Raw genomic sequence first — 21,614 nt, 5'->3', positions numbered from 1 at the left:
GCGGACTTGAAGTCGGAAAACATCTGAAAAACACGTGAAAGGAAAAATAGAAAAAAAATAAACCAAGAATAGATAGAAAAACCAAGATGATGCCTTACTAAATTAATTTAAAACACACAGTATAAATACAAAAGCCCATCCAGGGCAAACTGCGCATCAGGCGCAAATCCTTAGACCCGCATCTGGGCAAACTGCGCATCCGGCGCATAAACTTTAGCCCATCCGGGGCAAACCGCGCACCCGGCGCATATCCTTAGGCCCGTATCTGGGGCAAACCGCGCATCCGGCACATATCCTTATGCCCGCATCTGGGGCAAACCGCGCATATCCTTAGACCCGCATCTGGGGCAAACCGCGCATATCCTCCGCATCTGGGGCAAACCGCGCATATCCTTATGGCCGCATCTGGGGCAAACCGCGCATATCCTTAGGCCCGCATCTGTGGCAAACCGCGCATCCGGCGCATATCCTTATGCCCGCATCTGGGGTAAACCGCGCATATCCTTAGGCCCGCAGGGCATTTGCGTTTCAAGAGCAAACTACTAGACGTTTCTGTGAGCCGATCGGCGATCATACGGGATGCCATTACATACACAATCAAACAACCTCAGTTCCTTGATAATACATACCGTTGAGAAACAAATATTTTTTCGTTTATTTCAAAACACGAAAAGATTCATTTTGTTGCTCCCTAATTTTTGACATGTTCTTAGAATTCGGTAAAATCATAGGCTGGAAGTTCTTATAAAAACTTTTTTATATTTAAATAAAAAAGGGTGTTTTCGTTCTGAGCACTTGCAAGCACCGCGGTTTTGTGCGTGAGTCGAGTATTTTGGTTTTGAGAAATTCGAGCAGTTAGCACATTTGATTTTTTCTATGCGAAAGCGGATACAATTGATGAATACGTCTTCTCTTGGGAAAAGATGCAAACATGTGCGCAGAGCTATCTGGGGACGGACACCGGGGTCCGCGCATCTATCACGCGCAACCCCCTCCATAATAACCGCAAAAAGTGGTATATTTTCCTAAGAAGAAAATCAGGAGCCATCACAAGGATCGTACAACTTGTGTGATATTCCTGTTTTGAGCTTTTTTTTTAACCAGAATGGCTATTTTTAGAAGAAAGTATAAGCATTTTTGGAAGCGGAGGGAAAATGAATGAAAGTCTTCGGATTCTAAAATACTGAAAGTTCACAAAAGCAACTGGCAAAGCAAAATACAACGGGGAGTGCGAAGAGAAAGATACACCGGATAGATAAATAAACAAGTCTAAAGGAGGGAGAGTTAGGAGGAGGGGCTGTTCGACATGCTAATGAGCATCAAATTATGAAAAGTGTTATTTTTTATTGCACAGTTCCCAGTGATCCGCTGAATGTACAGTGAAAAATACAAGGTCTAAAACTCTTCGATAATTGAGATATCTTGTTTGACTCTCGGCCTATCAGTCTCGACTTTCGGCCCTCAGTCTCGAGTCTCGACTCCTGGCAACTCACCACAGGTGGCCCAGTATGCTCGTCACCGTATGGGGCGTTTCACCACAGGCGGCCCAGTATGCTCGTCAGCGTATGGGGCGTTTCACCACAGGTGGCCCAGTATGCTCGTCAGCGTAAAGGGCGTTTCACCACAGGCGGCCCAGTATGCTCGTCAGAGTATGGGGCGTTTCACCACAGGTGGCCCAGTATGGTCGTCAGCGTATGGGGCGTTTCACCACAGGTGGCCCAGTATGCTCGTCAGCGTATGGGGCGTTTCACCACAGGTGGCCCAGTATGCTCGTCAGCGTATGGGGCGTTTCACCATAGGTGGCCCAGTATGCTCGTCACCGTATGGGGCGTTTCACCACAGGTGGCCCTGTATGCTCGTCAGCGTATGGGGCGTTTCACCATAGGTGGCCCAGTATGCTCGTCACCGTATGGGGCGTTTCACCCACCACAGGTGGCCTAGTATGCTCGTCACCGTTTGGGGCGTTTCACCATAGGTGGCCCAGTATGGTCCTCAGCGTATGGGGCGTTTCACCACAGGCGGCCCAGTATGGTCGTCAGCGTATGGGGCGTTTCACCACAGGTGGCCCAGTATGGTCGTCAGCGTATGGGGCGTTTCACCACAGGCGGCCCACTATGCTTATCACCGTATGGGGCGTTTCACCACAGGTGGCCCAGTATGCTCGTCACCGTTTGGGGCGTTTCACCATAGGTGGCCCAGTATGCTCGTCAGCGTATGGGGCGTTTCACCACAGGCGGCCCAGTATGGTCGTCAGCGTATGGGGCGTTTCACCACAGGTGGCCCAGTATGGTCGTCAGCGTATGGGGCGTTTCACCACAGGCGGCCCACTATGCTTATCACCGTATGGGGCGTTTCACCACAGGTGGCCCAGTATGGTCGTCAGCGTATGGGGCGTTTCACCACAGGTGGCCCAGTATGCTCGTCACCGTATGGGGCGTTTCACCACAGGTGGCCCAGTATGCTCGTCAGCGTATGGGGCGTTTCACCACAGGCGGCCCAGTATGCTCGTCAGCGTATGGGGCGTTTCACCACAGGTGGCCCAGTATGCTCGTCAGCGCATGGGGCGTTTCACCACAGGTGGCCCAGTATGCTCGTCAAAGTATGGGGCGTTTCACCACAGGTGGTCCAGTATGCTCGTCAGCGTATGGGGCAACTCACCACAGGTGGCCCGGTATACTCGTCAGCGTATGGGGCATCTCACCACAGGTGGCCCAGTATGCTCGTCAGCGTATGGGGCGTTTCACCACAGGTGGCTCAGTATGCTGTGAGGTTGGTTTGTTGGGCATCTTAGAAGCTTGTGCTTCTCAGCTCCAAGGTGGGCCATATGCGTATAAGGATTTTAAATGCCAAGCGCATAGAACATGGTTTATACTGTGCTATAAAATACAATATATTTTATATTATTATTATCTAGCGTTCATATTCTAGTCTGTCACCTACTTCTACTTGAGTATAATGACGTCATACCAGACTATAATGACGTCAAAATTGACTACAATGTCGTCACACTTGACTATAATGACGTAACAATTGAGTATATTTACGTCAAACTTGGACTATAATTACGTCAAACGTGACTATAACGACGTCACAATTGACTATAATGACGTCATACTTTAGCTATAATGACGTCAAACATGACTATAATGACGTCACACTTTAATGACGTTGCTTGCATTAAATGTACTTGTTTTGCAAACTCTTTTGCCTACAAGGCGAAGAACGCACTAGACGTTGTTTATCCCGACACTTACGTCAGAATTTGATGAGCATCACACGAATTTGGTTAAAAAAATTAAACCCGAAAACGAGTAGAAAGCTACACGAATAGCGCCCGACGCAATTTCGGAACAACGCGACGAAAAAACGACCACATGAGACGAGGCGCACTTGACGGCTTCCGACACGTTCTCAGAATACACTAACATACATAGAACGAAGTCTTAAAATAACCACTTTACTGATTTCTTCCTTTTATTAAAGAGTACTAAAGCTTTAGGGTATTGTAAAGACATTTTATGCGCCTGCGGGCATTGGTGACGCGGCTGTGTTGATTAGGGGCACGCCAATTTGTAATAAAGATATGTAAATCCCAAATTCATAGCATTCAAACGAAACATACACAAGTCTCCACTCATAATAATGAAATCAATACTGACATCGCACTAAAGGAACTCAGCGTTGCGCGTGACAGGACGATTCTCACTCTAGATTTTTCAACATTGAAAGACGAAACCCTCAATCCACCTTCAGAGTAAAAGTATCCATTAGTTTTCTTTGATTATTTAAAAAAAATAATGGATAACTTAGGATTGCTGAAAAGACATTCATTTCCACTTCAAGCCTATTCATGGAATAATGTGTTCAGGTCTGCTACAAGATTTTCAAGCGACGACGAAATCGTGGTTCCTGTTCGAATAAACGCACCGGTGATCTCCTCTCAAGGCACGCGACAAGAGCGGGAACAGAGATTAGAAGACGCGCTTTTGTGGATACGAAAAGAACTGGTGCGTATAACAGCCAAACTCATAACAAAACCCTATCTCAGTCAAAGCATACGCCACAATCGCGCTGAATGCTTAACAAAAGTGAATATTTAATTTTTGTTATAATAATTTCGTACTGACCGCTAGAAATTGGTTAGCGATAGCAGCCACGGTAGCGCAATGACTTTTTTCGCTGTCATTTTAATAGTTTTTTCATAAGTACCGGTTTGTTAATCTCTCGGTGGATTCTCTACAGGATTTTTTACCCCTCTCTGTCTTCTCAAGTTGGGGCATACTGGTTTAATTTTTAATAAGAGACTCGCTTTCGCGTTTGATTCATGAATGCATTCATCGGGTCTTCATCGACAGCTGGTTTAGAAGTGGAGTCGACCCTTGTTAATTATTCCAATTCGTGCTGAAATTAGCGCTTCAAATATACTACATTAGTTTTGCAGATGCAGTGTTTTGCAAATTTGTGAGATAAAATCGTCTGAAGGGTGTATACTTTAGTGGGAGTGTATTTCTAATCCACAACACATCAAGTATTACCATTGTCTCGATAGTTACATTATAAATAAGTTGGATTTCTCTTCTGTATTTGTTTTCAATGAAAATGGATAGCATTTGCTCGTGAGCATTAGGTACATCAAGTGACCGTGTTTGAACTTTGAGATTATTCGTAAGAAACAAACTTGCTGTAACAAAACGCGCGCAAGCAAAAACGCGTCATTACGAGAATTAAGCGTCCAGGATTTTGTCCTAAACTAGGAATGAAACAGCAGCTATAATTTAATACCAAATTAGGATAAACTTGTCTTTTTATCAGAAAAAGGTTTTCTTTCTTTTTCTTGGCATCGTGTGACAAATCTGGACAGAAAAAAAATTAAGGCAGGAAAGGTTCATCTTTTCTGTCATTCCAGTAATAGTTCGTTTTGTTTAGCTAAACAATAATGGAGAGAAGACTGTTTTAATATTATCTATGCTGTTTTCTCGACTTTTTTGTGAAAACAAGCTTTTTTTTGAGTGAAACGTTTTTAGACAGAAAAAAACTTGGTATTACGCATAGCCTACACAAATCAATTCGTTGAAAGCAAATAACAAATATTCGTTAGCGACAAAAACATTAGAAGCGTAATGCTGTTAGACTAAGCTGTTTGCATTGGGATTTCGTATAAAGCCCTCGATTCTTTGTGAGTTATAGATCTGTTTACGATTTGCAATAATGAATGTGCAAAAGTCAATAAATGAATCGTTTAAATAACCTGTGTCTGACGCACGATGGGGTGGTTATGTTTTATTAGCCACGACTAGATAAGACAGCTTATAATCCTTCATAAAATAGAATTAAAGGATCGTTGATAGTAGCCAATCGTTACGTGTGCGAGTAGTTATAGAATTAAGCGCTAAGGGGATTTTATGTTAATTTAATGTTGGAATAATGTTAGAAGTCAACTTATAAACCGTCCGAGAATAGAGTTAAAAGATTGTTAATAATAGCCAATCGTTAAAAAGAGCAAGTAGATAAGGAACAGCCTTTTCCATCACCAAGGACAAAGACGGGTTCTAGGTTTAGAGTCCAGCTCGCAAATTCTAAGTTAAGGGACAGTTCCATCCTACCCAGAATGCATTGCCCCAGAAAGTCCGCTAAAACCTTCAAGCTAAAGGAGAGTGATAACCCGCTAACCCTAGGAAAAAACCGTGACATCAGTACTGGGAAAACGTTCCTTACGGCTCCCCATTAAAGGTCCAAATATATACTGTAATCAATGGAATCTGCGTTTCAACGTATCCTTAGCCTAATTGTAGGCTTTGGTAGTTTTTCCGGCATGAAAACCCCGAAAACACGAAGTTTGCATACCACGGCCGCCATCTTGGATAACGCGGAAGGGGGAAGGGGAGAGGATGTTTTTCCCCCTCCCATTGCGGAGCGCGTTATCCAAGATGGCGGCCGTGGTATGCGAACTTCGTGTTTTCGTGCCGTAAAAACTATCAAAGCCTACAAGAAGGCTACGTATCCTCGAGGTATATTTTCAAACTTGGTTTGGGGCGCCAAGTACGTGCCATCTAATAACAACAACAACAAATAGACCCGCGCACCCGGTCCCTCCCAAACTACAGGCATGCCTTACTTTTTCGTGGATCCCCAGGAAGTTATAAAAATAAAACAATTGGTTTGACGAATGTTATTTACAGAGGGCTCGTTCCCTAAACTCCTCAGCGCAAAAATAAGCACACAGCTTTTTGCCTTTTCAGGGCCGTAGCAAGGGGTGGGGCACTGGGGTACTTGCCCTCCCAAATATTTAAAAAAAAAATAAGGAAATGACCAGTAAGGGGAAAGACTGTGCCCCCCAATAATTCAAGGCCTCCTACGGCTATGCTTTTTCAAAGGATTAAAGTAATTTGGACTGTGTGTTCGTGTTTTCCAGGCTGAAATGCGTCACCAGGACAAGTTCCTGACTCGCCAGTTCATCCAGCTTCGCACCACCATCCAGAAACTTAAAGCAGAAAACACTCTCCTGGAGGAAATACAAGCGAATGGGTCAATAGAGGGCACAGACAGCCTGGGCGAGCTATCCCCGAGAAAGGCGGTACCCCGAGCACGCGATGGGCGGCCACTAGTCCGCAAGAGCTACTCCATGGCTATATAACATGGCATAAAGCTGTGACTTAACTATATGGCTTGGGAGGGGTTTATTTGGGAAGGAAAGATTCAAAAGAGAGACCATGGCTATATAACATGGCATTGAGCTACTGCATGGCAAGGGAGGGGTTCATTTGGCAAGGAGAGATTAGAAATTTCCCTTGTCATATTGACATAGAGTATGACAAGGGGATCATTTAGCTATATGGCTAGGGAAGGCCTCATGTGGAAAGGAGAGATTCAAGAGAGATCAGAATGACCTTTCATATAAAAAATACCTTCATTCGTAATTTATAATCTGAAGACAAGTTCAATCTCAACTCAAACGTATGTTCGACCTTTTTCATTCTTCCGAATGATATTTTCTATGACTTTTGATGACTTTAGTGGGCTTTTACTCAAATTCCAAGACTTTCCAGGATTTTAAGGACCTGTGGAAAAATAATTTAAGGGCTATTAGGGGCGAGCCACCGGGTTTTTTTTAGCCAAATGGAGAGAATACACTCCTTTGCTGTGTGTCCCCTAACATAAAATGACATCCCAAATGTCCAAAACTGGGCTATCCAAATGAGCGAACAGGCATGAGCGGCAGAGGTCGCAGAAATCACAGAACTGTCTGCCAGGGTCACTTGCAATAGCTGATGGTAAGAATTGCACCCTTTATCAAAATAAAATAAAAACTACGCACGTTTGTACGATTTTGATTCATTGAATCAGAACGAGGTTTATCGTCAAGCGTACTCACACCCAGGCGCCTTTAAAAATCACGAAATAAATAAAACCTTATACTGCTTTTTATAAAAGAAAAACTCGCAAAGGGAACATGCGCTAAGAGATCGAGTGATATTTTGGGTGACAAATTCAAGCCAAAATAAACACAAAAATGACTGAGCTCGTCACGCCAAAAACGACGAAAAAAATAAAACCTTTATATGATAACTTAACAATTTCTGACAAAGAAACATTCTCGCTGATTCGTAAGCGCTGAAAAATTGGTTTTTGTTGTTGTTATTTTGCCGCTAAAGTCTGAGTGCGCGCTAGTTTGCCGCCAAAAAAGTCACGTGATCTCTTAGCGCAAGTCCCCTATTACCCCCAAATCCCCTAACCTTAGGGCGAAAGGGCTATATTAATACGTACGCAGTTAGCTATGCTCTCGTGCCATTATCTGCCGCACCTGTCATTGCTTTATTTGCCAAATTCTTTCGAAAATATCGCAATGAATGCTTTTTCTAACTTGGTACTTAGCAAGATCTCAAAATCGCGTGTTAAGGTTCTTCTAAAGGTACTACATGTATATCTGAAAGTCGTTGAGGCGACTCTAAAGTGTTTTACGCACATGTACGACGCAGTATCCCTGGCTACGTCTTTTGACAGACACATGAAACACCGAGCTAAGGGAAATTTCAAGTCGCTTTAAATTATGTGTACTATAACTCAGAGTTATTCTGCGCCCGCACGAGCGTCACGAGTGTCAGCGTCTGCCCTTATCATTACTGTAGTCAGCGACTTTTACTCAGTCTTCGGTTTCTCGCCCGGTTTAAGAGGGTCGAGTGGGACCTGGTGCTGCCTCTCCTCTTGTGAAGGCTCCTCCATATCGGCCCTGTCCCCCTCCCCCTCGAGTTGGTCTTCGTAGTCGTCTTCGTCCTCAGGGGGGAAGTCTTCGTCGCCACCGTCCTCGGCCGTACACAGCATGTAAATGATGAAGGAAAAGACCAGCATGGGAAGGCCAAACATCAGGGTAGCGGCAATAGGCTGCTCCGTCCACAACTCCTAAATACACAACACATCAATCATTAGCTTATGGTTGTTGAACAAAGTTTCAAATATTGTTGAGCAAGGTTTGTAGTTTGTTCAGTTTGAGCCTGACACACGATACACTCCAGATTTAAAAAAATAGATATATAGATTTCCATAATGCCTAATCAATAATTCTAAGCGCTCCACATTTAAAATCCTATTACGTATGTATTAAGAATGGTCCATCCTGGAGCTGAGGAGCACAAGCTTCTAGTAAGCCGAGAAACAGAAAGACATTATCCATGTCTCGACCGGGAATCGAACCCGTCTCAGTAGAGGTGAGAGGCCCCATACGATAACGCGGTAACACTTTGGGCCATCCTTCATTCCCGACTAAATAGCTCGTCATTGTTGAAAAACGTTTTGAAAATATTGTTAAGCAAGGTTTGTAGTTTGTTCAGTTCAAATCTAGACACAACACACTCAAAAGAAGCTCATTATTGTTTGATAAAGTTCGTTGTTGATGAATAAAGTTTAACTTTATCGCAAAGTTCATTTTGCTAAGTTCTCCTCAATTTTGAGAACACGTGAAAACAAATCGCTTCTTGCAGCTACAAATGATAAAATCAAATGTATTTGTACAGAAGGAATAAAGACTTTTACAGTATTTAATTCTTATTTCGATGTCATAACTGTACTTACGTATATTGTAGTCCAAAAGGAGTAGATCCCCTGCAGAGGATTAAAAAGAAGTTAAAAAATCAACTTGTGACTTTTGTTTAAAAGTCCACAACAATGCGATACGCACCCGAACAATCCTCTGGAAGATTGAATCACCTCCATAACCCTGCAAAAGAATCACAAGAATAGATAAGAAAAAGTGAGATATGAATAGGTCCGCAGGTAAATCGCCCTTTCATATAAATAAGCTTGTTATGTTGTTATTTATTGTACTGTAGAATAGACTATTCTATTGTAGGATAGAAAGTTCCACTCTAAAGACAGTGTTGATAGTGTTGACAGTGTTACGGTACCTGGAAAGGCCGGATACGAGTGGACGGGAGGAGATAACGGAGGAAAAACCATCCGTTTTCCAAAAAAGAAAACAGATACGTGGGAGCGGGCTCTTAGATAAACATTCGAGCCATAGAAATGCTTACCTTCTCTTTTCCAGCCAGCACATTATCCAGGAACTCAACCAGTTGTTCCTGGCCAAATGTCTCGTCCAGATCGGTGTTGTACTTGAGATAGTAGACATACGTGGACGTGTTATACACCATGATGAATGGGGCAACCACCGAGCTAGAATGAGGGGGAAGCACAACATTGTTTTGGTCTTTTGATCAAACTCAATAATCTTTAAAAGGTTAAGAGGTTATATTAGCATTACATGGCCCTAAATCACGTGGTACCATTTTCCTCTCTAATATTCGCAAACTTCCCTTTTCTCTTTCTATACAGCCTAAATTACAACATGTTCTGAGTTAGATGACTTTTTAAGACTTTCTGTTAGACTATCTGTTATATTAGCATTACATGTTTTCTAGAAAATGGCCCTAAAAGATGGACCTTTCTTTAAATCGCGTGGTGCCATTTTCCTCTCTAACATTCGCAAACTTCCCTTTTCTCTTTCTATACAGCCTAAATTACAACATGTTCTGAGTTAGATGACTTTTTAAGACTTTCTGTTAGCCATCATTTTGTCATCCTAGCGGAATACCGAGTGTTGAGAAAGCATATATCCCCATTGACCATTTGGGTCGATTGAGTTAGGTAAATTAAGTATAGATTACCATTTCGTTCGATTATATTTAGAAATTTCGAAACTTGTAACGTAATTTGACTTCCAATGTTGCTTAAAAACAAAGGTGCGGCTGGCATACCCCTGTCTGTTGTTCTGGTTTTACTTCGAAAATTGCTTGATAAGATTACTTATCATTTTAGAAATTATTATGAGCCATCGATTATGTTACTTATACTTGTAAGATGGGTTAAATTTCACAGTGATTCAAAAGGGTCTAGTTTGCCACTGAAATGTACAGTTTATTTGCATTAGCTTTGTTTGCTCTACCATGCTTTATAACGTTTTATTCACATTTTTCCCATTCTATTCTCTTTTCTATTTATTGACTTCTTCTTATTACCTCATCATAATGTTGGTAGCAATCTCATCTCCCAGAGTCCAGCCAAACTGCAAAGAACTAATAACAAAGAGACTTCAGTAGAGTAGTTTTCAAAAACCCGTGAAATACTATTTAGTTTATTTAGTACTAATACACTGTAATGTCTTTGTTCTCTTTTGTTCTGGTTCCATTTTGTAGCACAGGATTTTGAAAACCACTCATGTCATGGTTACTTATATCAGTTGCTATGCATGACTAGCTTCAAATACACACTGATGAAGCAGCAATGTTTTAGGGGTTACTGTATCACCTAGAATTGAGCCTAGAATATTAAATTGAATTTTGGAATATCATGAGATTTTTTGTAGATCACAATTTTTTCATTTAAAGAGAGATGGAAAAACTAAGCCAAATGACTGATAATGACTTTTAAAAAGTAGGAGTCTGAAAATGAAAAAGCAATATGTTAAATAGGCTTTAAAATTTGATGACATGTGTTACTTTTTACTGGTGGAATTTCTCATTAGTCTCAATTGATCTATTAAATGGGCTATGAGACTAAAATAAAACAATACATATTTCTTATTTTACCTGTGGAATTTCTCTCTGGCATCCAAGGCAGTTGATTTAATAACTTTCCCTATTCTAATAGATAACAAAATACAATCAGGTTATGTAAAAAAAAAAATAATATATGATGATACAAATAACAGAAACTAAATTCTCAAAATATGATGCTGCAAGTATGGAATCACAAAACTGCTTCTGAGAACTATTATGCCTCAACATTCAGGGAGGAAGACAGGATTTTTTCCTTGGGGGGGGGGGGGGGGGGGCAAAGTGAACATTTCTCAAGAACATTTGTTTCCAATGGTGATTTAACAAATAAGGCATTATAGCTTCATTGGACCAGTCCGGGACCAGCCTCGCTGACTACACCCCTGACATTGTTTAATTTATTCCTCTCACCGGTGATTATGTTCACTCTTCTTTGAGCTTTCAGCAAAAACAACAAATACTATTGATCTACCTGAAGAACAATAGCAAGAAAAAATAGTCAATAATATTGTGAAATACCCATCAAAATAATAGGAACTGCAGCAGAACTCATAATGTTATGGACATTGAAAATACAAAAAAGAACGTTGATTTAAATTGAACGGATTAGATAGTTTAGACAATTGTTTAGTTGAGTTACCACGGCTTCCTCTGTTTTGAGCACAGCCGCCCTTTCCTATGATTAGACTGATAAGATTTATTGTAGTTTACGCATTTCCCTTTGAGTAAGAGTCTAGGAATGAGGCACGTCCTACTTTAGGACACGTCCCACCTGCCTATAAATTATAGTACCCATTTAGCAATCTTTAAGAATTGAGCAGAGAAATCGAAAAGAGAAGAGTTGAGCTGAGAGCCAGAGAAGCAGAGCTAGAGAATTCAGAGTAAAGTTTGAAGAGTTACAAGCTTACTTGGAGTTGTATTTCTTTAAGCCCTGGAGACGAGATCAGACGTAAGTTGAATTTGTAAATATTGATTTAGCCTTTTTGCGATTTACAGAACTGCCTGTAGTCCTTTGGTTTTTATCCTAAATTTGTGAATTGTTAATTACTTCATAGTTATCACCGCATGTGTTCGATAGTTGGACGAGTTGATTGTAATAAACGCTGTTAAATCAAGCTTGGATGACTATTCTACACTGTGGTTGACACTAAAACGAGCCCACTGCACACTTCCCACAAGTCGCTGCTTTGGAACCGCTTACACATAAGATTATATAAATATAAACATAATATAATGCAGTATAGGCAATATCCTATCCATAATGCTTAATGTCATCTACTAAAATTATAAACGACAATTAATGTATTATATATAATATTTTACCCATAATGCCTATGTAATCTGCATATAAAAGGACACCATCTAATGCAGTATAATAATATCCTATCTATAATGCCATATGTAATCTGCATTATAAAACAAGCATTATATATACCTGTCCCTCCAATTTCATGGATGTTGGTCCGCGTTATCTGAATAAAGGCAGGAAACTGCTCTTGGCTCACCCAATCAGATATATTACTAGCTGCCACATCATCTGGAACTTTTGATAAATCCTGTATTACCTCTTCAGAAACATTTTACTAGCTGAATATCTTTAAAGACATATTTCTTTAAAAAATGGACAAAGGATTATAACAGGATTATTTTGTGTATCTCTTATTAAGAGGCTAAACAACTAAAGCAACTAAAGGGCGTGTACATCATGTGTGTCTGTATGTTATAAGTGAAAAATAATTAATAATAATTCATAAAAAAAAATCCAGAATGCAGGACACTATCCTCACAAAATTTCTTTGAATTATCTCTTCCCTTCATCACTGAAAGGACATAATGTATTAGAGAAAACATACTTTCACATACACACATAACATTATTTCTCATTGTATAAACTTTAATTGATATAAGATATGAAAAGCAGCAACATGGAATATCTCACACTTGGTCTCACCTTCATACTCAAAATGCCTCCCATCCTTGAATACAGAAATGGCAGGAGCATTGATTTTGATTGACTGCAAGGAAAATAGTATTAAAACTGAGTATTGATGACTCTATACCAGGGTTCAAAAAAGTGGCCAGCTGCTGGTGATAGCCTGCTGTTTACTGTCTTTGGCTGCTTTTTTTTCTGTATTCTCCTTTGATCTTTTGAGTATCCAGGCTTTTTTCTCCACCAAAATCCAGAAAGCTGGTAAAATCTAGCAGATTTAAAAAAGTTATTTTGAACCCTGTATACATTTATGCACATGATACTGTAATAATCACCCCTTTCTTATAAGCTGTCCCTCTGCTATGCAATTAGCCAAATGCTCTCTATACTCAACCCCCCCCCCCCCCTCTGATAAACCAACCCTCCCTGACATGACGGAAAAACCTGGAAAATGCGCAATTCCAGACATAGAGAGAAGACACAATTTCCTACAATGGCTATAGGTTCCTTGTATTACAGACAGATTTTCAAAACACAAATAACGCGAGGCCGAAGTGCACATAACCAGATTTTGGCTTTTTAAGATAATTTTTCCTTGATCATCATTGCCATGTGCATCAGTTCATGGACGAAAAGCTCAAATTTCAATTACACTTTACAAAAAGTCACATCAATTTAAAAAAAAGTCGCACTTGATATTTTGTTTGCTATAAGTTACTAAGTACTCAGAGAAATTCCCCGCCTTATTCGATGTGAAAAAGCTTATTGAAAGCGTCATGTCATGTTTTTCCGTCATGTAACCCTCCCTAATAAGCCACCATGTTCTTATAACTTCATCTTCTTTAACAAGAAACCTCCCCAGGTGTGTACACAGGGTGCACTCACCCCCCCCCCCCCCCCTTAGGAGCCAAAAAGTGGGTCATTTCTTATTAAGAAGCCTTCAAATGCTATGCTTTTTCCATATAATACCTATGACTGCGCATTCCCCTCTCGGCCAATCCTGGGAACAAGCCTGCTTCCTCTGAAAAGCCCCTCATTGTTCACAAGACACGCCCTTTAACAGATGCACCCATCATGGATACAAATAGTGTCTTATTCACACATTACTCCTCTCTTCCCAAACCCATCATAAGGAGAATGGGTTTCTGACTCACTTTAGGCAGTTGGTTATCATCAATGCTGTAAAAGTATGCTTTTGTGAGCATCATGTCTGCAGCCTTATCATAGTGATCCTGTTAAACATAACAAATCAACAGTCAACCCAGAAGCCAGGGGGGAGGGGAGTTATATTGGTCGAAACCCTCCCCCACTTAAACATGATTGTGCGATATAAAAGTGATAGCTCCGCCCCCTTTTTCACATTCAAAGCTAAACTTCATTGAGTGAGGACCTCGGAAACTGCCAGAAGAAACATAACAAAAAGTAAAGCCGTACAGCATACTACAACAGATGTAAAGTACAAGAGATTGTTAAAAATCTATCAGGCATATTCGAAAAAGTGTTTGGAGTCAATTCTCTACAAAAACAAGAGCAAATATTGTCATTGAGAAATTAAACACAGCATGCGCTTATTTGAATTGAAAAATACATTTTAAAAACAGTGTGCGCACGCGCATTTGAAATGACGTCATTCAGGTACGCGCAAACAAACAACAAATTTTCAAAATTCATCACTTCAAAACCTATCTTGTTTTTCGTTTTATTATAAAAAAGGCTAAAAAATAGACTGTGTTTACTTCAATTATGTGTTTTCGACCAATCCTGAGCTGTATAGCTTTCTGGCCCCTCTCTTTCGAGCTCTCCACTAAGTGAAGTCAAATGACGAATGAAAGCTTGCCTAATGGCAAGTCCCTTTTACATTATAGAGAGCAGTAATCTTATATTCTCAGAATCTAGTGTTCCCATCAATACCACACAACAGGCTACTACTGCTTGATATTCTCCTGATGATTATGTCTAGAAGGCCATCACGCAGCCTTAGCACCCCATACTACAACAGATGTAAAGTACAAGAGATTGTTAAAAATCTATCAGGCATATTCGAAAAAGTGTTTGGAGTCAATTCTCTACAAAAACAAGAGCAAATATTGTCATTGAGAAATTAAACACAGCATGCGCTTATTTGAATTGAAAAATACATTTTAAAAACAGTGTGCGCACGCGCATTTGAAATGACGTCATTCAGGTACGCGCAAACAAACAACAAATTTTCAAAATTCATCACTTCAAAACCTATCTTGTTTTTCGTTTTATTATAAAAAAGGCTAAAAAATAGACTGTGTTTACTTCAATTATGTGTTTTCGACCAATCCTGAGCTGTATAGCTTTCTGGCCCCTCTCTTTCGAGCTCTCCACTAAGTGAAGTCAAATGACGAATGAAAGCTTGCCTAATGGCAAGTCCCTTTTACATTATAGAGAGCAGTAATCTTATATTCTCAGAATCTAGTGTTCCCATCAATACCACACAACAGGCTACTACTGCTTGATATTCTCCTGATGATTATGTCTAGAAGGCCATCACGCAGCCTTAGCACCCCATTTACCACGGCCCTCAAGCAGTACACTTATATGCTCAGAATCCCCATCCACCCATCTCTACACCACACAGCAGACATAGTGTGAAATACCTTCAGGGTATCAATCTCTCCAGACTTCTGCACTAAAAGAAAGAACACTGGCCTTTCTCTCTGAACTTTCCTAAGCTCTTCTCCACTTGTCAGCTCTCTAACAGCAGGTCTGAGAGTAACATAAACTTGATAAGTAAATTTATAACAAAAACTATCTACATTGTAATTTTGCTTTGCCTTTAGAATAATATAACATTTGGGCCAACCTGACATACATCTCTTGCTACTAACTATGCCCCAAACTAGTAATACAATCATATTTATAAAATGCCCCTGCCCTTCACATCCCAAACCCCTAGAGAAATAAATCTTGTCCCCTGTGAGAAGACTCAGCAAAAAAAGCATGTCAGAATTTAAAAAAAAAAGGTTAATAACGTTTTTTCCATTGGATGTATTTTTTTTTACTGCAGATAATTCATAGTTTTGCACCTAGACAAAATTTTAAATCCCTGTTGGAAATAGCATAACAAAAGCCAACCAGACTTCAGGCTGATAAAAAATTGTTTGGTTTGATTGACTTTACTGTGGGTCTATCCTAAAAGACAATTCAGACGAGCAGGGATATTAAAATTATTTGTAACAATTTTGATCATATCGGACTTACCCACTTGCCTTTTGGGCAAACTGTATAATATCTTGTGCTGTCCTGTCTCCCTCATAATTTATAACTTTCTTGCCCTTGATACTATAAAGGATTTTAGTTAGTTTGGTATAACAAAGAATTATAAAACATAAACAGCAAGGACAGGGGGATATGGTGACTATCCACTTCCCTGAGTACCAGAGTCTTGAGCTTCGCTTGTTTATTATGCACCCTCAACTGACTATGACATGGCTTGTGTTGTCAGAGTGAAGCTGTAGCCTCTGGTACCAAGGGTAACTATCCACCCCCCCTCCCATTTTAAAGAATTCCTGGTACATTCCTTGAATTATCTATTTACCCTTTAGGATAATATTTGTGTTGGAATCACAAACAAGGATAGACATAATAAACAGCTAGAGCAGATCCAAGGGGTGGGGTGACGTGGTTATGAACGTGGTATTCCACCACTCCTTGTACCACCTGTGCACTAGCAATAGCTGCTTTACGGGGAATAGTGATTGCCTGCGTAGAGTTGTTTGTCAACTCTACTGGCACACGACACTTGGATCCCTTCCCAGGTAAGCTAATTAGGCTAGGAGTAGCCGATAGTCCCATTGAGTTTGACCTGCCAGCCCCTGTCTTAATCAAGACTTTCACATTACACCCTGGCATAGACGGGGCAACTCCCCAAATGCACACAGTTTCTTGAGGCCCCACTTTTATGGAATGTTGTGACGCGCTCCTTATTGTCATCCTACCATCTGTTTCCTCACCGAAAACTTTAGCGAAATGTTTTAAAGAACGATAAACACACATCCACGTTGCCGAAATCCTTGCGTTTTGTGGGAACAATTTTCCTTGTGCCATCTGACAGCTCCGCCTACCTCTAAGTTACAAATTAGTGCCGATCACAAAAGGTACACACGAATTGTACTCATTATCAGGTACCACTAGTGACAGTGTCTCAAACGTCTCATTAGTCCCAATTTCTTCTACTGGAAAATAAAATTCCACTGATATGTAGCCTATAAATGGTACATCCTGGCCACCGGCGCCAACAACACGTATCAGGTCACTTATTGGTCTCACAGCACGATGCAACAAATAGCGTTTGTAGAATGATTCGGAAACCAATGTTACCTGACTGCCTGTGTCGAGCAGCGCCAAGCCAGCATTGCCATCTGCAAAGGCTACACACTCATTTGCTTTGCCGATTGCCTCGCTTGGTAATTCTCGGGCACTAATTCTAACAGGTGGGGGACGGTCCGAATTGTTTAAGACCTCTGATTGCCCCATGGCAGAGGCCTTTGTTCGTTTCCCTGGTTACCGAACTGCTGAGGCGGTCTGTTTCCCTGGTTACGGAACTGTGGGGGTTTTCTGCAGCCAATGGCCACGTGGCCCCGTTCTCCACAGTTGTAGCAGGTTGGGCGGTCGCCACAAGGCTCTTGAGCCCGCCGCCCTCTCGCGATAAGGGCTTGTCCCACATCAGAATCCAGCGGGGCAATCTTATCAGCCCCAGGCCCCCACTCCAGGGTTTCCTTCAGGACCCCTCTAACCTCTCTCAAGAAAGCTGCGCAGATTTCTGCTATCCATTCTGGTTTTTCTTTCTTGGTGCTTTCCTGGGCTTCCTGTGGTTCGGGCCACGCGTTTTGGGGCCTGGGTCGAGGAGAGCTCTTTTTCTCCGTATCAAGCTGCAGTGATAAGCTCAGAAAAGCTTTTGCACGCGTCTTTACGGTGTCTTGCTTTGTCTTTGATCTCAGGATGCAAGCCTGCCCAGAACAGCATATGCAAATGCCTCTCAACGGCGCTTTTGTCCGGCAAGAGTTCTGTATTCCTTACGTAAGCGAGCCTCACGTGGTTGTCGAGGCGAGAGGCAAAACACGCTACTTCTTCCCCATCTTTCTGCTTAAAAGTATAGGCTTCCGCTAAAAGCTTGTCGCCTGTGGCCGTCAGCGCTTCGCTGTAGAATTGGTCGAGGGTTTCCAACAGCGCTTCACACGATGCATTGACCCCTAATCCCACGAGTTTGGTTTTCACTTCCCCCTGTAGTGAACGACGGATCTGTTCGGAACTCACCTCCAAGAACCGTGCTCTTGGCTTCGAACCTCAACACTCTGTATGAAACCCCTTTCTCCTTATTCGTGCTAAACCAGTAAAAGGGCAAGAATTGAGGACGCAATAGAATTTGTTGATGTTGTTGTTTCACGCTGTCGCGTTATTAGTTGTCCCATGCACGAAACGGACTTCGTCTCCTTCGACTTGTAGTCCACAGCAATGTCGTAAAAAAGACTCCAGCTTCACAAATTCCTCCTTAAAAAACTTCAGCCACAATTCGAATTTCTTCTCATACTCTTCGGCTAGTTTTGCCACAGGAATACCTAAAACCACCCCCCATGTTAATGAATTTCTGGCCCATTCTTTGATTATTTATTTGCAGCAGACATTATAAAGAATTGTAGTTATGTTGGTATCACAAACAATGATACTGTAGATATAATAAAAAGCATGGATGGATCCAAAGAGAGGGGATGGGTTGGAGTTGTTATCCACCCTCCATTTTAAATAATTTCTGGTACATTCTTTAATTTATCTATTTGTCGTCTTTAATTTACTCATCTGCCATTGGATTGTAGATAGGATAATGAACAGCAAGGGCTGATCTGCGGGTGGAGGGGGGGGGGGGGGGGGGTTAGGGTGAGGAGGGATTGGGTAGCTCTCCAAGCAACTTTGGTACATTTTTTTATTCACCCCTTTTCACATTAATACCCCTTCTCCTAAGAGCCAGGATCAACCAGTGGACATGGATGTTAGTGCTAACTCCACTGTTTTTAACTCACAATTTTATAGTAGGGAATCCTCTGACGCCGTACTCTCTTGATATACCTGCCAGATTGAAACATTGATTATCAATAATACCTAGAAGTGGGGGTGAATAAGATCTGTAGGGTGTAGAAAGTAGGAACTGGAGTTCAGATCTTTGTTTAATGAAAGTTCCTTATAGAAAAAGTATACTGGAAGTCTTATGGAAATAAAGTACTGTATATATCCAGGGTTTTTGTTAGTGGGTTCAATTTTGCTATTTCCCTGTTTTCCTATCATTTTGGTATATAAAGGTGGTTTTACTTTCCTTTCTCTTGGCTCTCTTAAATATTGGCTTAATTCAGCGGGTTTATGGAGCTACCTTAATTCAGGATTTCTAATCCACCGTCTCTAAAATATTTTGAATAATTCATTTTATTTTAGTTAGTAAAATAACATGATCATTTGCCATGCTTTGAATAGCTTTGGACTCATATCATAAACACCTGAATATCTCTGTAAAATATTCAACAGTTTATTCCTAACAAATTAAAAAAGAGCATTTTTCATGTCTTGTCTATTTAACTGACATTTATTGGGATAACATAGAGGGGATGGGATATTTTAAGGTGTACCTGAATATACTGTTGCATCAAGTTTAGCAACATTTATAGAAGAGCCATGTAGGGTTTTTGCCACTTCTTCGTATACAGGCTCCAATTTTCTACAGTAACCACACCAAGGTGCATAGAACTGGTGCAGAAAAAATTACATCACAATTTCAGATGCATGACTACTGTATATCCCAAGTAAAGCTAAGTAGTGGGGTGGCGGCCTTTCTCAAATATGCTCTGTAATATCTTCTTTTTTTAATACATATTCTTACTAACTGCAAATAAAAAAATGTCACCTAAAATTAAAAAAAAGTACTGAAGCAACGCATTCCCAAAATAAGTAACATAAGAAAACATAAAATTTGTATCAATCAAATGTATATATTTTTTTGCTCTATTAATACAATCTAATGAGAAGGCTTGTCTCCATCACTCAACAACTCTGAACTTAACATCTCACAGTCCTGGGTGGAAAGTACCTCTACAAGCCAGCTACCCTGTTCTTTTAAGTGAGCAAACCTAGAATGTAAAAAACAGAAAATGAAGGAGGTTTAAATTAGTGTTTTTTTATAAGTTTAGTCACCTTTGTTAAGTCTTGTACTTAAAGAAAATCGCTTGAATTATATAGTATGCGCAATTTATTAGCAAGAGAGCAATACTTAAAAAGTACAGCGTTTAATTTGCAGAGATCATTACGTGTATTCTTCTTGTGAACGTTCGTGACATTTCATAAACCTTTAGTGTGTGAGGCAAGCGTGAGGTTCAATACCCTCACGCTTTAAATAAAAGGATATATAAAACCATTAGTGCTTTAAGCTTCCCTTTGTCTATGCCAAAGTATTGCTTTTCTTTCATCCATTCAATGATTTCTTTCACTCACCTATCATCTAGTTCAACGACGTAAGAACCGATTCCCGGAGAAACCAACCCTGAAATTAATAATCGTTTGTTAGAGAGAGAAATTGGCCAAACAAGAGTTATCCGGACAACACTTTCTTACCTAAAAATAACAATAAATGAGGTAGGCAAACACACGACGCTGCTACCATTTTGGATCTATCACCTGGTAAGGTTTTGGTTATCCTGTGTTCCACAAAGAGGGGAGATTGGAACCGGCCCCAACCTCGTTCCCAGGGTCTTCTGGGTAATTTTCAATATGGCGTCTAAGCCCAGAAGACCCTGGGGACGAGGTTGATCCGGTCCATCCTCGGAAACCCAGAAGTAGTCCATAGGCCGAACAATTTTTTTACTTACCACTTTGAAGGCCAAATTGTGAGCAGTGCCAATTTGTAGAATATACCAAGGTATCGCAAACAAATATAATAGCTATCCTGAATTGGTAGATTTATTTCAAAATATTTGAATTTCAAAATTATTTCGTCTAGCATGGAAACGAGGTTTCTCGAACATAGATAGATAGATAGATAGAAACTTTATTAAAGTGTCATAAACAACCTCTAGCCGGGGATAAAACCCCTACTAATTGGGGGACACAAAAAAAAGATAAAATTATAAAAATTATACTGATTATTAAAAATTTAAAATTGTAGATTCTTACTGATAAAGCTAAATAAATATTTATATATATATATATATAAATACATGTAAATTGATTGTAATCTGTATGAAATTATGAAGAAAAAAAAAAAAATGACTAGATTTAAAAATTATCATGCGGAACATAGGGCACAGCCCTTACAATTTTCTATAAATTCGAAATCCTTTTTTCTCATAGTCACTTTAAAACTTTTTAAACTGTCAATTGATCTTTCTGCCCTAGGTAGGCTATTCCATAGTTTAGCCCCCATATATCTTAGGGAATGTTTCCCGTAAGTGACTGTATTAAATCTTGGAATAACAAAATCATAACTGTGAAAAGTTGATAAGAAATATTGTTTTGCCGGGACGTCCAGCAAATAAGAGAGAGCAATTCATGTAGAAAGCAAGATACCTGTAGCAATAAACCTGCTTTGGAACACATTCAAATCTCTCTTTCTTAGTCCTGCCGAGATACAC

At 40.5% G+C, this 21,614-nt stretch overlaps 2 protein-coding genes across 2 annotated transcripts; one reads left to right on the top strand and one right to left on the bottom strand.

Annotated features, from left to right (window-relative positions):
• Positions 1-3,588: 3,588 nt before the first annotated feature.
• On the top strand, positions 3,589-7,322 carry LOC5513382. Its single transcript, XM_001633640.3, has 2 exons — positions 3,589-4,007; positions 6,413-7,322. Exons 1-2 carry the CDS (start codon positions 3,798-3,800, stop codon positions 6,632-6,634), a joined length of 432 nt encoding a protein of 143 aa, XP_001633690.1. The 5' UTR covers positions 3,589-3,797; the 3' UTR covers positions 6,635-7,322.
• Positions 7,323-7,773: 451 nt separating this feature from the next.
• Positions 7,774-20,715, bottom strand: LOC5513381 (protein disulfide-isomerase TMX3). The gene is made up of 17 exons (XM_001633594.3): positions 20,599-20,715; positions 20,479-20,527; positions 20,078-20,117; positions 19,620-19,737; positions 19,023-19,068; positions 16,207-16,287; positions 15,603-15,711; positions 14,130-14,207; positions 12,997-13,060; positions 12,481-12,588; positions 11,457-11,517; positions 11,079-11,132; positions 10,509-10,565; positions 9,525-9,666; positions 9,173-9,211; positions 9,067-9,096; positions 7,774-8,397 (listed from the first exon to the last, which is right to left on the bottom strand). The coding sequence occupies exons 1-17, from the start codon at positions 20,645-20,647 to the stop codon at positions 8,137-8,139; spliced, it is 1,386 nt and encodes a 461-aa protein (XP_001633644.3). The 5' UTR covers positions 20,648-20,715; the 3' UTR covers positions 7,774-8,136.
• Positions 20,716-21,614: the final 899 nt, after the last annotated feature.

Source organism: Nematostella vectensis, chromosome 13, assembly GCF_932526225.1.
Source record: "Nematostella vectensis chromosome 13, jaNemVect1.1, whole genome shotgun sequence".
NCBI lineage: Eukaryota > Metazoa > Cnidaria > Anthozoa > Actiniaria > Edwardsiidae > Nematostella > Nematostella vectensis.
Note: the sequence above shows the minus strand (reverse complement) of the source record. Positions and strands in the feature narration are given on the sequence as shown.

Coding starts and splice junctions, on each gene's coding strand:
- LOC5513382 (XM_001633640.3), top strand. CDS start 3,798: ATGGATAACTTAGGATTGCTGAAAAGACATTCATTTCCACTTCAAGCC. Junction 4,008..6,412: donor TGTGGATACGAAAAGAACTG/GTGCGTATAACA, acceptor CGTGTTTTCCAG/GCTGAAATGCGTCACCAGGA.
- LOC5513381 (XM_001633594.3), bottom strand. CDS start 20,647: ATGGTAGCAGCGTCGTGTGTTTGCCTACCTCATTTATTGTTATTTTTA. Junction 11,133..11,456: donor AAGAGTGAACATAATCACCG/GTGAGAGGAATA, acceptor GTTATCTATTAG/AATAGGGAAAGTTATTAAAT. Junction 10,566..11,078: donor GCCAGAGAGAAATTCCACAG/GTAAAATAAGAA, acceptor CTTTGTTATTAG/TTCTTTGCAGTTTGGCTGGA.